The sequence below is a fragment of the Sebastes fasciatus genome, chromosome 7 (genome assembly GCF_043250625.1).
Source record: "Sebastes fasciatus isolate fSebFas1 chromosome 7, fSebFas1.pri, whole genome shotgun sequence".
Classification (NCBI taxonomy): domain Eukaryota; kingdom Metazoa; phylum Chordata; class Actinopteri; order Perciformes; family Sebastidae; genus Sebastes; species Sebastes fasciatus.
In genome coordinates, this window is record NC_133801.1 from 18,906,990 (window position 1) to 18,921,611 (window position 14,622).

Genomic DNA, 14,622 nt, shown 5'->3' on the forward strand with positions numbered 1-14,622 from the left:
TGGATCATTTTGCATGTGATGGCCCAAACGATGAAACGACGGTTTCACTGAGAATCAACTCATCAGTTTTGATCAGCAAGATGTGTAAGTGGTTATTGTGCAAATTGTATTTACTCTTTTGCACACGTGCCAAAACACATGCAATGTGCAAAACGGAGATTTGAGCTCATTGTTTTGTTTTTAGTAGACTGTGATTCGTTTAAAAAAAAAATACAAACAAGCCGGAGCGGTTTTTCCCCAGAGCTGGATGATAATGTGTGGAGCCAGACCTTTCTTTAGCGCTGACACAGCCCTGTGGAGATAGGTCTGGCTATGCGAGTCTGATATTGACCTGAATAAGCCCAAAGCATTTCTGGCACTTCTTGATTCTTTTGGTGTCATTCGGTTTGTGTATGAACCTTCTCACTGCAGAGGTAACAGCCTCGACTTGATTCTATCACGTGGGATATTGGTTTCTGCTCTGGCTGTCTCCCCTGTCACATCTGTGGTCACTTTCTTATTAAATTTAAAGTGACACTAGCCTGGCCTTAATGTACTTATCACTCACCCTGTTTGTGCGTCAACTTTAACTGTACTGGGTGAGCAATTATCTTTGATCCTTTCACTGCAGCGAAAGGCCCCGTTTAAAATTGTCCCAGTGACTTACAGTAGACACTGTCCTTTTGAGTCTCCTCGATTAAATCGCACCTTTTTCTACCACAACAAAATGGTCAAAAATATCTGCACCATGATTTTAAACAAGGCTGCAGGAGAGTGGAGCACCAATTGCGTTAAGTTTACTACCTCATGGCACAAGTTTGTGTTGAATTACAAGCGTGTTCTGTCCCTTACAGCTCAGAGTTTTTAGATTTCTGCAAAAAAAATAGACCCCTAGATGAGATTAGATATGACATCTCCAGATACTTCTGCAAAATCATTAGTGCAGTATTGTTGAATCCCAGATGGTCTCAAAATTTGTAAGAACAGAGACTTGAGATTATCTCTCTTCTCTTCTGCCAGCTTCTAAACCAACCACCGGCTTTCTTGACTCCCTACCAGCTAAACTTTTTAAAGATCTCTGGCTCTTTGGGACCTACAATGCTGAATAGTGTTTATCACTTACATCTGGCACTGTCCCCATTAGCTTTGAAACAGCTTTGGTTAAACCTCTACTCAAGAAACCAAACCTTGCAGGTTCTCTCGACGGTATCAACCAGCCTCTATCCTTCCGCTCTTTTCAAAAGAAAAATGTCGACAGCAAAGTCTAACTTTACTTTTAATTTGATCAGACAAAGGTAACTGCTCTCCCCTTATCCTAAAATGGACCTAAAGCGATACTAGAGTACTTCCTTGTTTTATGCAAGGAGGGTGAAAAGAGGAGATGTCACGCATCAACGTGTCAAATCAGTCAGACCAGGGCCTTTTTGGGGGGTAAAAAGGCCCTGGAACTTAATTTAGACCCTGGTCCCTGCGGTCAAAACACAATGAGCTCCCCAAAAGGTTCCTTGTTTTGGGAGAAACGGGCTTTAAACCTTGACTAAGTTGAAGGACATTTGTAAGTCTAATAGAACTTAACCACACATACTTTCCCTTCTCAAGATACATTATAAGAAAATCATCAAAGTGTTGAGATAGATTTTTCTTCGTTATTTCACGATTGTGTGGCCGAGCTTCTTTATCTCCGCCTAAGGACATCTGATTGTTTCTAAAGAGTGGGACTGAACACAATCGTTCTCCCTGAAAGAACCATGTGTTGTACATATTTCTTGCTCAATGGGAGAGAATGGGATTGCTGATTCAACGCTTACTTTCCTCACCACGTGACACATTTGCTTTATCAAGTCACAAGAATAGCACTGTGGGATTTGTCACAAACACAGGCTGGCTTAGCAATCAATTGGGTCGGACCAAATCATTTATGTACATTTGCATAAGCATTGTAAATAACACATTGCAGCCCCCGGGGAAGCGGGTGGCGTGCTTTCTTTATTGAAAGGGGGGGAAAAAAGTTATTCATGGGGTGCTCAGGTTACAAAGGAAAAAATCGCATACCCGCAGAGACTTGTGTTTAATCCTTCAGTGCAGAGCCGCTGGCTTGGCCAGGTGCCCTCAGCTATTACAACCGACAGTGTTTGTGAGTGGCAAGGCGGTGTGGGATTAGCATTAGCAGCTCCTACTAGACGGTAGGTGCCTGTGCAAAGGTGGGAGGGATCTGGGTTAATGTTAGTCCCTATGCTCAAACGTGTGGTTGCCTATTAGAAAATAGTGACACCACATTTTAATAAGGCACGCTGGTTCATGTTTTAGCATTCGGCAGGTATCCACTCATGTTGAAGATTCCTTGTGCAAGACACTGAATCTGTTTGGGGGCACTGACCTCTGACTTATCTGTGGAGGAGGACCTGATTATTATCATAATCAGGTGAAGGCCACAGAGGAATCATTTAAAGAATAGAAGGTATTGAAGGCATCAGGGAGAGAAAGCAGAGGTTTCTGTTTTTTAAGCAAGCAGCAGCTATCAGGCCAGCAGTGAGAATAGTCTCACGTACTGTAAGTAAGGAAGTAGAGCGGGCAAATAGATAAGATTAGACAGCACAGGGCATCTGCAGGGTACACACAGAGACTGGTGCCCCTGAGCAATGCTTACACATCCTAACAGGAGCACTCCTCCCTCACCCACTCCCTCTCTTTCTTCTCTCTAAATCCGTCTTCTGCCAGCACTGAGGCTTTCCTCTGCCCTCCGCTGGTAACGTTTCTTGTTAATATAGCTGTCTACTGGGCTCCAAAATGCAGGATGTCTTTGGTGTTGTAGCGTACCGTATGTATCTAGTTGTGTCCGTCAGTCTGTTGTACTGTAGCCACTCTTGCGTGTCTCTGCTCTGTAATGACGATCTGAACTAAAAAATAATAACTTTTTCCGGTCTTAACATTCACAGTCGAGGCTAGAACGAGGGTTCAAACCTTTGTGAAAGTTTAAGGTAATCTAATCAGTGCACTGACATTCAGATGTAGTGTAGGTTAGATGTACCCGACCCCATTATAAAATTCACGAATTGCTAAGAGAGCTTGTCCTTCGCAAGTGCAACGTGTTCTGAAAATCTTTGAGGTCCTTCAAAATCAACAGAGATCTTCAAGGACTTCTGAATAAGAAACACTGTGTGCTCATATAAGGGCACAAAGGCATCTTTAAAGAATATGACTTTCACAAGTCAACAGTTAATAAGAATATAACAAAGGAAAAACAAATCAGTGTTTCTGCAAAACTCAGTTCAAGAGTTCCTTATTAGAGGAACAGTGTTTAACATTAAGGGGGATTTATTGGCAGAAATGGAATATAATACTAATAACTATAATAACCTTTAATCTCAAAGAGGTGACAGAAAGCTGTAGGACGGAGTGTTTTCAAAAATCTACAAATTAAAAAAGAAAAAAAGATGTTGTTCATTAAGGATACCCGGTCCAGTCACACAGCAGTATCGGTGTATGTATTGATTTGTGTACATAGATTTATTTTTATTATCATCATAATTTTTTTTGTGATGGTCAGCATGAAGTCAATTCTTATGTAATCCAGTATAAAGAGCGAGAAACGCTGTGTAGGGAGGAGGTTGGGGTGGATAGGTGGTTAAAAAAACTCCAGACTTTCGCCCAGGAGAGCGCCGTTTGTGTCCCGTGTGTAACCAGAAGTCAAGTTACCGCACTTCCAGAGTTATTTCAACCCAAACCATAATATTTTCCTTAACCTAACTAAGTAGTTTTGTTGCCTAAGCTTAACAAAGTTGATATTTTCCTAATCCTATCGAAGCAGTTTAATTTTGAAAAGACTGGAGTGGAAATTGACACGTGCATCACTTGTTGCTAGACATTCGTAGGATAACTGCACAAAAATACGTTGTTGAAACTCATGCTGAGCATCACGAGAAAAAAAAGTGAAATTGGTGTCCATGTACACAAATCAAATAGATTACATTTCGTGACTATTTCACAAACTGCCTTGAGACTGTGTTGAGATACCATGAAGAAAAAAACACAGCCTGAAACCATGCTTCACATGTCAGGTTGGCTAAAAATAACCTGGATGTATGCCCTATAATGCGTTTGGTACTGTAATCTGTAGATATAAAAGACATCATGTATTAAAGCAATAAGAAAACACTGCATGGCAGCTCCAGGACTTAAAGGATACATTCACACTCAAGTCCATCTTGATGCATACTCACATGTGTATATTTAGATTGAAACCGCTTTTCTCTGTTGCTGTAATTCTTCCTCCTCTTCATGGCTGTGAAGAGATCAAGCCAGATAATGAGGATATCTTCCAACCGCACATCCCTTGTAGTACAAAAGTCTCTCTGTTCTCATAGACAGTGCTGTTTCATTGCTGAGCTGAGGAATAGTAACATAGAAAACTGAAAATGTTCTACTAAAAGGCTATCTTTGGGAGATAACATCTTGATTTGTCTGACTCAGTCTGCTGAAGACTCATTAGCTTTGGCTGAACTAAGGGATGTATTTTTACACAGAACAAGGACTAGATTTGGTCCCCAATCTTTTACATTGGAATCACATTTAGGAGGCAATCTCTTCACTGGAGAGGAGGAATGAATATAGCGGCCAAAAGCTGTTTGAATGTCCATATGGGCTTGTGAGTGCTGTTTTGAGACTGACTAGAAAACAAGGAATTTATCCTTTAATCATGGAACATAATGCAGGGAGCATCCTGGATTCTGTTTCCCCTGTAACCACTTGCAGATCATTGAATTTTGAAATAATCATAACATTTAAACATGCGAATTCAACGGTCATTTGTTTGTGTTTTGAAAGTTTGGTTAAACATAATGAAACTGGCTCAAAACACAGACGTATAGGTCTACAACAGAGGGGCCTTAACTGAAGATAATTTAGAACGGCGTAGTCAGAGTCCTGACCGAGAGCCAAATGTCGTGGTTATGTCTAGATGGTAACCCACGATTTGCAAAACTTACCTGGTTAAATAAAGGTGTTTTTTTTGCAGGTTTTCTCAACTCTAGGGTTACCATCGTGAAGGTAGTCATGGGAGAGACACCAAACATAAAATGTACTTATGTACTGAAAGTGTTCAAAACCAAGACAAGTCCTTAAAGTTGTACATGTCACCTTCTTGGCCTAGTGCGGACACATTTTGGACATAAAATGCATCCCAAAAAACTCTTAATAGTCTTGATTACATTTTGTTGAATACTTGATTCTGATTGGTCAATCACGGCGTTCTACAGTCTGTTATTTCTTTATAGCAGATCGTTGCTATGTATAACAGACCGTTGCTATGGCCGCAGTTCTGATGTCGGACCGTTTTGGTATCAAATTATTGATTTCTTAAGTAAGTAGCCGTGTCGTAAGTGGGATAATGTACAGCTAGCAGGTTATTGTTGTGAAATAAACCCCTTCAGGGCGTGACGGGGTCTATTTCACAACAATAACTGTCTCTCTGCACATTATCCCTTACATATCGTTCATTCACGTATGGACAGTACAATATGTGCATATTTTCCAGGACTGTATGTATATGTAGCATATTCATTTTATCATTTTCAAGTTTATATAATGATTGTATTTATCTGTTTTAACTTAACCTTTTTTTTTATCTGTAATTGTTTTTTACTGCACTGTATCATCAAGTCAAATTCCTGTGTACATTTGGCGAATAAAGTGATTTTGATTCACTCTTTAACTTTGTTCAGATTTCTGCAGTAATGTCCTTGGCTAGAGGCAGGAGGGAACAGTGACAGATAACAGTATTAACCTAACAACTACAACAAAGCCAAAAAAACATTCTACTAAAACAATTACAAGGGTGAGAAAATAATTGTTGGGTTGTGGAAATGGAATTAGTTGCAGCGATAAAAGGAGTAAGATGTAGATGAGGATGTAAAGTAGATTCTAGTCAGCAGGAGCAGCAGCAGCCTGAAAGGCTGGAGAACCAATTATAGTGAGTGAAAATGGAGCTGGTAAAGTGGAGGCTGACATAAACATTAATCTAGACAGGTATGAGGGAACTGCACTACTAAGGGTTTTGTAAGATAGGATGTGTGTGTATTTTTGACGATATTCTAAAAAGATGAGACAGCTTCGTTAAGTTTGCAGCGGTGATTTTCATAGCATCACAGTACAATAGTAAATCAGAGAGCAGGATGATATGTGGTGTCGAATCTACTACTACGATAAACACTGAAGATTAGAGTCATTATAATCAACAAAGAAATGATGCAATCAAAATAAACCCTGGAATGCGCATGCTGTAATCATACACCTTTCTGGATATATGATGTTTAAAGCAAAATGCAGAATGATTGCAGCTGAAGCTCAGTCAATTTGTCAACTTTCATTATGCAATCACAACCTCGTGTCACAATAACTGCACCAAGGTGTTCCTCCGTCTGTCACATTTAGAGTAATGATGCATAATGGTGCATTGTGGCTGGTTTGTGACACATTGGCGAAGCACATACCCATTCTTTTAATATATTTTTCTGTCTGATAATGAAGTCGTACAATGACAATTGAAGAATATTCACTGCAGTTTCAAAGTCATGAGTTTCTAGTCAGTTCAAATGGATGTAAATGAATGTGCGGTGACACTCATCACTTTGATAAAACAAAAGCTCTGATGTGTTTTTCCGCTAACACCACTAATGAGGGTTTCCTGGTGTCATGGTGATCTGCCTGTCAAGGGAAGACAGCTCCACTCCTCATTTGCTCTTTTTGTTTATAAGTGTTATTTTTTTAATCTGGCACATCAGAAGCACTAATTGCTGTTTTTTAATACAAACCTGTTGGTGATAGAAAGTACCACCTCTCTTAAAAAAGAGACCCTGTGGAGTTTTTGACCACAAATAGAGCTATGGAGCAATATTTGATGAGATGTCCCCATGTTGTTTGTACCTCATACTCTACTGGCATGAGATATAAACAAAACCTGGAGGGAAACAAAACAAAATATTAAAAAAGAAAAGTTTGTTGAAAAATTTTTGAAGAGGGAAAAGCATTCAGCGTGTTTGCTAGGCCTCAAGGATGCAAACAGTGTGTTTTGATGCAAAAAAAATGGTTGTATACGCAACTGTTTGTATACAAGAAAAAGTCCACAGGGTTCCTTTTTTTTTAAATTTAAAAAATCTCTTTTGAGTATCACCCCTTTTTCTACACCATCTTTCTTTACAAAAAGAATGAAATGAAAAGCACATTTACCCACATCAATATTCTGTTTAGTGGTCGTAAAAGAAAGAACGCTCTGCACTGGGGGAGATACATAACTTTAATATCACAATATGTTCTGGTGAATGCAGACTTCAGGCTTTGGAGTAGTTTTGCGTATAAGGTCACTCGCCAGCAGCCGCAGCAGGCATCTGAATTTCTGCCAGGTCCCTAAATTAACTTTTTAAAGTCTGGATTTTGAAAACATTTTGAAACATGGTAAATGCCTTCTACATCATTTAATACACATTTGAAATCTCCACTATAATTTACAAGAAAGATGCGTCCATAACTGGGTGAAGCAGGGTTTAAGAGATTAATAGACAAATTGCTTCTGCATAGCAATTACTGCAGGAATACAGATTATCCCAAAAAGTTACAGTTTTTGTTTTCTTCATAAAACTGCAAACATTCTTATGAATACAACTACATTGAAATGCTGTTTTCTCTCTGCAGGGCCCGTTCTTGGCCTTCGTCACTCACAGCTAATGGATGTCTTAACCCAGTATGCCTACAATGACAGTTTCAATGATAATGGAACATGGGGCTTCAATGAAACGGATCAGGAGCAGAAGCACCCTTACAACTACTATGCCATGCTGCTCACTCTGCTCATCTTCGTCATCGTCTTCGGCAACGTGCTGGTGTGCATTGCTGTGTCCAGGGAGAAGGCCCTGCAGACCACCACCAACTACCTGATCGTCAGCCTGGCGGTCGCAGACCTTCTGGTGGCCACGCTGGTTATGCCCTGGGTCGTCTACTTAGAGGTATATACACGCACACACACACACACACACACACACACACAAATACTGCCTTTGTATGTAATCAATCAAACTTGACATGCACTCCCTATCTGTATAGCTACAGTACACCTCTGTGTTTATCTTGTCCCATTGAAAACAAAACAGAGGGATTTGCAGACTTGCAGTATAATATCTACAAGAAGATTCAGAATCATTTATTTTGTCAAGTATATACATATATGGAATTTGACTCCGGTTTTACAGTATACAGCTCTCTCATTGGACTTACACAGAATAGAAATAACGGAATAAAGGAATACAAAAATAAAAATAAAATGTCTATATACAAATCAAGTGTTCAGGAGTTGTAAAGCACCCGATTGGACTGTTATCAGGTCATTAAATAAGCATTATCAGTCGCTATTAGCACCATAGATGTGGGTCAATAGGGGCCTACTTCACCTACTAATGTACGTTGTGAAAGTGAAACTTAAAAGCAACATGTAAAACTGAATGAAACGTCACGTTTTGAACACAAACAAAAAGGCTTCTTTAGGTTTAGACAACAAAACTGTAACTTCTTTAGGTTTAAGCAACAACAACAAAAAGTTAGGTTTTGGCAAAAATTTAAGTTTAGGGAAAAAACATCATGTTTTGGCTTAAAATAACTATGAACACAAAGACAACTACACATTGTTGGTCGTTCTTTGATACCTTCTTTCGGTGATCTACCATGTGAATATATGATAAAACCTACTAGTAGGTGTAGTAGGCCACTACTAACCCACATCTATGGTGCTCATAGCGACTGATAACGCCTATTTAATGGCCTGACAACAGTCTAATCGGCTGTGTAAACAATACAAATAGTGCAAAGAAATAAATACCGGATAGATATACATGGACTGGATGATTATATACAGCATGTGCATATAGAGATGCCTATATACTGTATGTACAGTGAGTAGGATTTATATTTACAGTGACAGGTATGTACATATTACAATACGTACATAAAGTGACAGATTATATGTACATATTACAAAAAATTTACATTAAAATTAATTACTAATTATAATCTAAAAATGTGCATTAAAGACTAAGAATTTTAATATAAAACATCAGCAGCGGATATTTTCATGTTAAAGGGTTATTGACAGTGTATGACTGATTAAGTGTTCATCAGTCTGATGGCCTATGGGTAGAAACTGTTCTTGTGGTTTGTTGTTTTGGCGTACAGCACTAAGATTCCTGTTTCTATAGTATCTCCAATATAACAAAAATGTATACCGATCAGCTTTAAAGACAGAATTCAGTTTGGCATTAAAACGTTAAAAAATAGCAAAGCGTATTACGCATACAGCAGGCATTTATATGAAATGTGGTGGCAGTAAAATACTTTGTGAAAGAGGTTTGAGCCGAGCAAGCCGCCCGCAGTTATCAGCAGGTCAAAGGCTCAAGGTGAAACAAGGGTGACGGCTGATATGTTCACATCAGCATTGTAAATATCAGACCTGCAGTGGTTAAAGGCCTGTAATGTAGCAACACTGACAACATCAAAATGTCAGAGCGCTTAGAGGTCAGATGTTTATGAATAATTCGTCCTAATTCTGGGATATATCATTCTGCATTCGCTGCTGCTGTGTGGGATCATGCAGACTTGTTTTTTAAAGCAGTTATGACACATCAATGTCTGCTAACCAGTGCAACCTAAAACAGAACAGAGACTCGGGTCCATAAAATCACCTCCAATCTACTGAATCAATAGCAAGCAGGATGCGGGCTCTTTATCAGAAAAGCATCTCTATCTCTCGGTTGTTTCTCATTTTTCTGTCTTATCTCCTCGCTCCCTGGGTTATTTCTGATCAGCAGGCTTTAGGTCATGCCGTCTGATGTAGAGAAAGGCAAACTAAGACTACAGAGACTCTAATCCTCCGGTGCCTCTCAGTGAGTTATCACTCTGATCAGATTACAGTGTATAAATCCATAGGATGTCATGGTCTCTGCCTGTCTCCATGTATGTTTGTTTGTACATACAGCACGGTAATGACTGGTAACATATCACTCTATAACAGTAATCCTACAGGGATATTATATTTTTACAAGTGGCAAATTTTATAAATTATATTCCCTTGCTTTTACCAATAAAGAAAAAAAAATTGTGATCATTGGCACCAATTATCAGCTTGTTTATCCATAAAGTATGCCACCTGCATGATGTGTTTGTTTTTATCAGATGTACTTTCTCTCTCTGCTGATGTGGGCAGCTGCAGTGTTGCCAGATGTACGACAATAGTATGATAATAATGCCCATTTTATGATGCTTACAATTAGTAGTTGGTTTTAGTCTTTATTCATTTCCAAATGGATCCCACGTCTGTGTTTACGCATCTCTTGTCACGTGACCTCTTTCCAGCCAATCGCGCTTGGTGTAGGGTATGATGTTGATGAAAGTGACTCGCGAGCATGGCTGCTCAACGTTCTTCTGAAGAGAGTTTGCATGAGAGATAGCTTTGAATGCACCAGTAAACCCGCTTACTTATTTAATTAGCTTAGTTTATGGCCTCAACTGCATGAAGAATAGTAGGCTATCACGAAAATGTTCAAACGGATGGCAACATACCCCCTTCCCTGTCAGCTTGCTTTAAAAAAAAAAAGTGATGTGGGTAGATTTGCAAGCTTGTCAAAAAGTAATTTACATTCGTATTTTGTAAAATTACACATTACGCTTATTTGTTCCAGTGGTTATGACTTGGGTACGATAAAATCTGATCACTTTAATCCTCTAGTGCGACAGTTTAGCATTTCCCATCTGGCAACACTGGGCAGCTGTGTCCACACGGCGGGAACCTACATTAAAGTATTCCGGAAACGTGGGATTTTAATTGCAATTTGCCGCATATCAAAGCTCCAAATTGAAGCATAAAACATTCTCCATAAAATATAAATGTGATGACACGACAGAAAAGTGAGTCTGATGGTGTAAAGTGTTTTAATTGCACAAGTTGACAACACATTTTGAGTGTGGTGAGCGCTGGAACCACTCTGAAGCTTTCATCGAATATAAGTAACAGTATGTTTTTGGACACAAGTTTGACAGTTGTGTTTCCTGTAACTTGATATTACTGGAGGCATGCAAACACAGCTTCAAGTTACAAGGAAGTGTATTCAATAGTCAGCTGCTTTCTTGTTTCTGTTGCTCCTTTCTGTTTATCTTCGGAGAAACCCATTATTGTCACTTTCTTCATAATGAGGACAAGAGCAAGCGTCAAACATTGTGGATTAAAGGGGTGCTCCTGTGATTTAGTATTGCGAGTCCCTTATATGTGTCAAGCTCCAGAGTCCTACATTTCCCAGGATGCAAATCAATAAAATAATTTAATTTGGCTCTCCCTACCTGGTGAATACTCACATCCCTTAAGCTCCATGCCTCCAGTTTTTTTTTAACACAGGCTTTTCATCCTACAATTTTAGTCTTTAGGATGACATCATTACAATGTCGTTCTCAGACTTTAGAGAGCTCCCACAAGAGCCACAGATGACATTATTCAACTGTTTTCACAGGCTGAGTAGTACTCCTAATGACGAGTAAACTATCAGTCATCTGTAGAATCTGTGCAGTGCCCCTTTAAGAACCTCTTCTACTCTTTGCAGATGCCAGCATCCTCGGCCGAATTTACTGTCTTTCAGAGGCTGTAGCAGGCTCAGTTAGTGCTAGAGTGAAGGTTGCCATATAAGATATTAGAAAACCTAAGGAATCCATTTGTACCAAACATGCTAGCTTGTCGGTAAGGAGCCTAAATAATGCTCCAAAGTTAGGCTATAGAGAAGGCGGAATTAATTACCATCCAATCGCTGGAAAATGCAGAAATCTCCAAATGTCAAAAGTTTTTTAAACAATATCACAGCGTGGATTTTTCTATAGTGTTCCTCAAGGTTTTGATGTCTTAATGTTGCATTTTGGAGGGATTGACTATTTTTTTTTATCAATTCTCGAGTGGTCAAAAAGGATAAAACTTGCACCAAATCTGTGTAACAAATGGTATCAACCCCAAAAAGAGCTGCAACAACTTATGAGACATAATTGAGCATGGGAATGGCCATCATATACTTCTATCATAATGTTTTTAGCCCTTACTCACTCTAACCTTTCAACATTTGAATAGGCACCTAAACAAAACACAATGCTTATTACAGATGTATGACTAGAACAACTTGACACGCAATGCTGAGCTGCATCTCATATTAATCTTCATGTTCCCAGCTTTCAGATGATCTACACCACTTCTATGTGACTGCTATCTCCCCCTAAAGACCCCCTGTACCACGTTAAAAAAAAGACAAAAATGGGTCCTTTGTAAAAAGAGATGGAGTGGAAGAGATTAAGAAAAAAAGACAGCATGTGCTTTGAAAATTTTTGAATTTTTCCCTCTGACATGATTTGTCATTAGACTTTGATCAATCTGGCGTTTCTAACGTGTTCTGTTGGATAATCCTTGAGATCATTTAAACTTGATACTTGTGAGGTCTGTCTGATCTACAGTATAGGCTTGTTGCTATTCTTGTTAATTTATTTATCTGATGGGTAAATTTAAATTGCAAATTTTGTTACAAAATTATTTATGTGAGCTGCAGGAATTCAAATCTAGATCAAAGACCGCCATGATTATTATTTAATTTAGGCTTAGAACTGTTAAGTTTCCAACATAGACAAGACAAACTTCATCCTGTCTTATTTGTTTTACAGACACTTTGTCTATACACTCTTATAACACCAATTTGAGTGAAATCCTCCTCAGATTAATATAATGAGAACTAAAACCTGGCTGTTTGTCAAAGTCAAAATGGATTATCCAGCATGTGTTAGCAGTGGGATGCTCATCTAATTTTGGTGTTTCAGGCCACCTGCTGTAATGTGAAGTAAGAAACTGAGACGGTTGCAGTTGGACTGGTATAAATCCTTGCAAATAAGATATGATTTATAATCTCTAGATTTACATTTGTGTTGTGAAAGGGGAAGAGAAATATGTTGTTGGACGCTCACAACAGCTTTGTCTGGGAGTTTTTTATTTATTAATTTCATATTCTTCAGAACATGCTTCATACATCTTCAAACAATGACAACAAACACTTCAGTTTTTGGTAACACTATTGTGGGTTTTTTGTATGTCTGTTCTTTATTACACATAACAACCTGCCATCCCACCGCATACACTCCTTTCTCTTCTTCATCTATGTGCAGACATTTTATTTTCTTAATTCTAGTGTCACTGACCGTTGCCGTGACTAAGTTTCTTATGTTAATAATGTATCAGCATGAACTTTAGTGAGAGCTTAGTCACAGAGTGTGGACAGGGCATTCAACTTGCCCTTTATTATTAAATGCTGAATTAGCATTAATTACCACAGTTTTTCGCCTTCTGTCAAGTGTGACTGATTTAGAGAGCATATGGAGGGAACTTCATGCATGGCTTGAGGTTCAGAGCTTGTTTAAATATCAAGGTGAATTAAAATACGCTGTTGTTTTTTTGAATAGTGGAATTTTATGCCAAACTTAAGTCATTCACCTTTGGACAGGCAAGACCAGCAAATGATGTTGTTCAACATGAAGAAATGTCAAACCTGTTGAGCCTGACGGACCCGGTACTGGGTCCACCCCGTAGCATATTTGCAAAAAGTTGTCACGGAAGATGGTCTATTTATAGATATACATGTTGTTTGAGGTCAAAAACACGAGGTGTTCAGCTTTCAGAATCTGTAACTGCATGTTGTCCTTTTATTATTATTAATTATGTCTTATTACGAATAACAATAAAGTTGTACAAATATATCCTTCGTAAATATAAGAGCAAGTTGTATTCAAGAGATCCAGGATAATAACATCTTTGGTTTTGCTGGAAACTAGAAATTCTAAGCTTTCTAAATCATCATGATGCAAAACACAGTGTTTGCTACTAACCCGGAAAACAAAGCTGTCAAACTTAACATTCATAGTGACAAAGTGATATGTCTTCCCACAATATTTCACCAAGGCATGGGTTATTTTCGCCAAAAATGGCAGATTTTAGTTGCATACAGTTCTACAGTAAAGTTTGGGCTGATGGGAAGTCAGAGTGAGCCTTACGCTGCCTTCACATGATAAGGAATTTGCTCTTCAATCACTGAGGTAGGGCGCAGAGCCTTGCAGAGGCGAAGCACGGCGCAGGTATAATATGCCATCTATCTAATCAAGGAACGCCATTCAATGTTTCTAGGCAACAACAACAGTTGCAGCTGTTATCTCATTGGTTGAGCTTCTCATTTGGTCAGCGGCAACCAAGGTCAAAGTTGAAATAATTTGAACTTTGAGCGCAGCACTCAGTGGCAATTTCAAATGATGCACCACTCCAAGGATAACGCAGGCGGCACCACTCTCCCCATATAGGACAACAATGGCACAGCCAGCACAGAGCAATTTTACTTTCCTTGCTTTCCTTTATTGCATTTCCATTTACTCTGGAATGGTAATATAAATAGGTTTAATTATAATGGATTCATATCCATCAGCTTCTTACCTTTCAAAGGAGACCAGATATATGTATTTAAGTTTTATTGTTGAGGAGCTAGTCCTGATTCATTCTGGGTATGATATTTAGGCATTTTTCCCCCCCTATTGGCTAGGGGTTAA

The 14,622-nt window shown here is 38.9% G+C and overlaps 1 protein-coding gene across 2 annotated transcripts in view; it reads left to right on the top strand.

The window, feature by feature from the left end:
• Window positions 1–14,622, top strand: part of drd2a (dopamine receptor D2a) — a 47,306-nt gene that overhangs the window by 16,006 nt on the left and 16,678 nt on the right. For both annotated transcript variants that reach the window (XM_074642032.1, XM_074642031.1), the window contains exon 2: window positions 7,666–7,976. In XM_074642032.1, coding sequence (XP_074498133.1) covers window positions 7,698–7,976 — 279 coding nt within the window. In that variant the 5' untranslated portion in view covers window positions 7,666–7,697. The remainder of the gene's footprint in view (window positions 1–7,665; window positions 7,977–14,622) is intronic.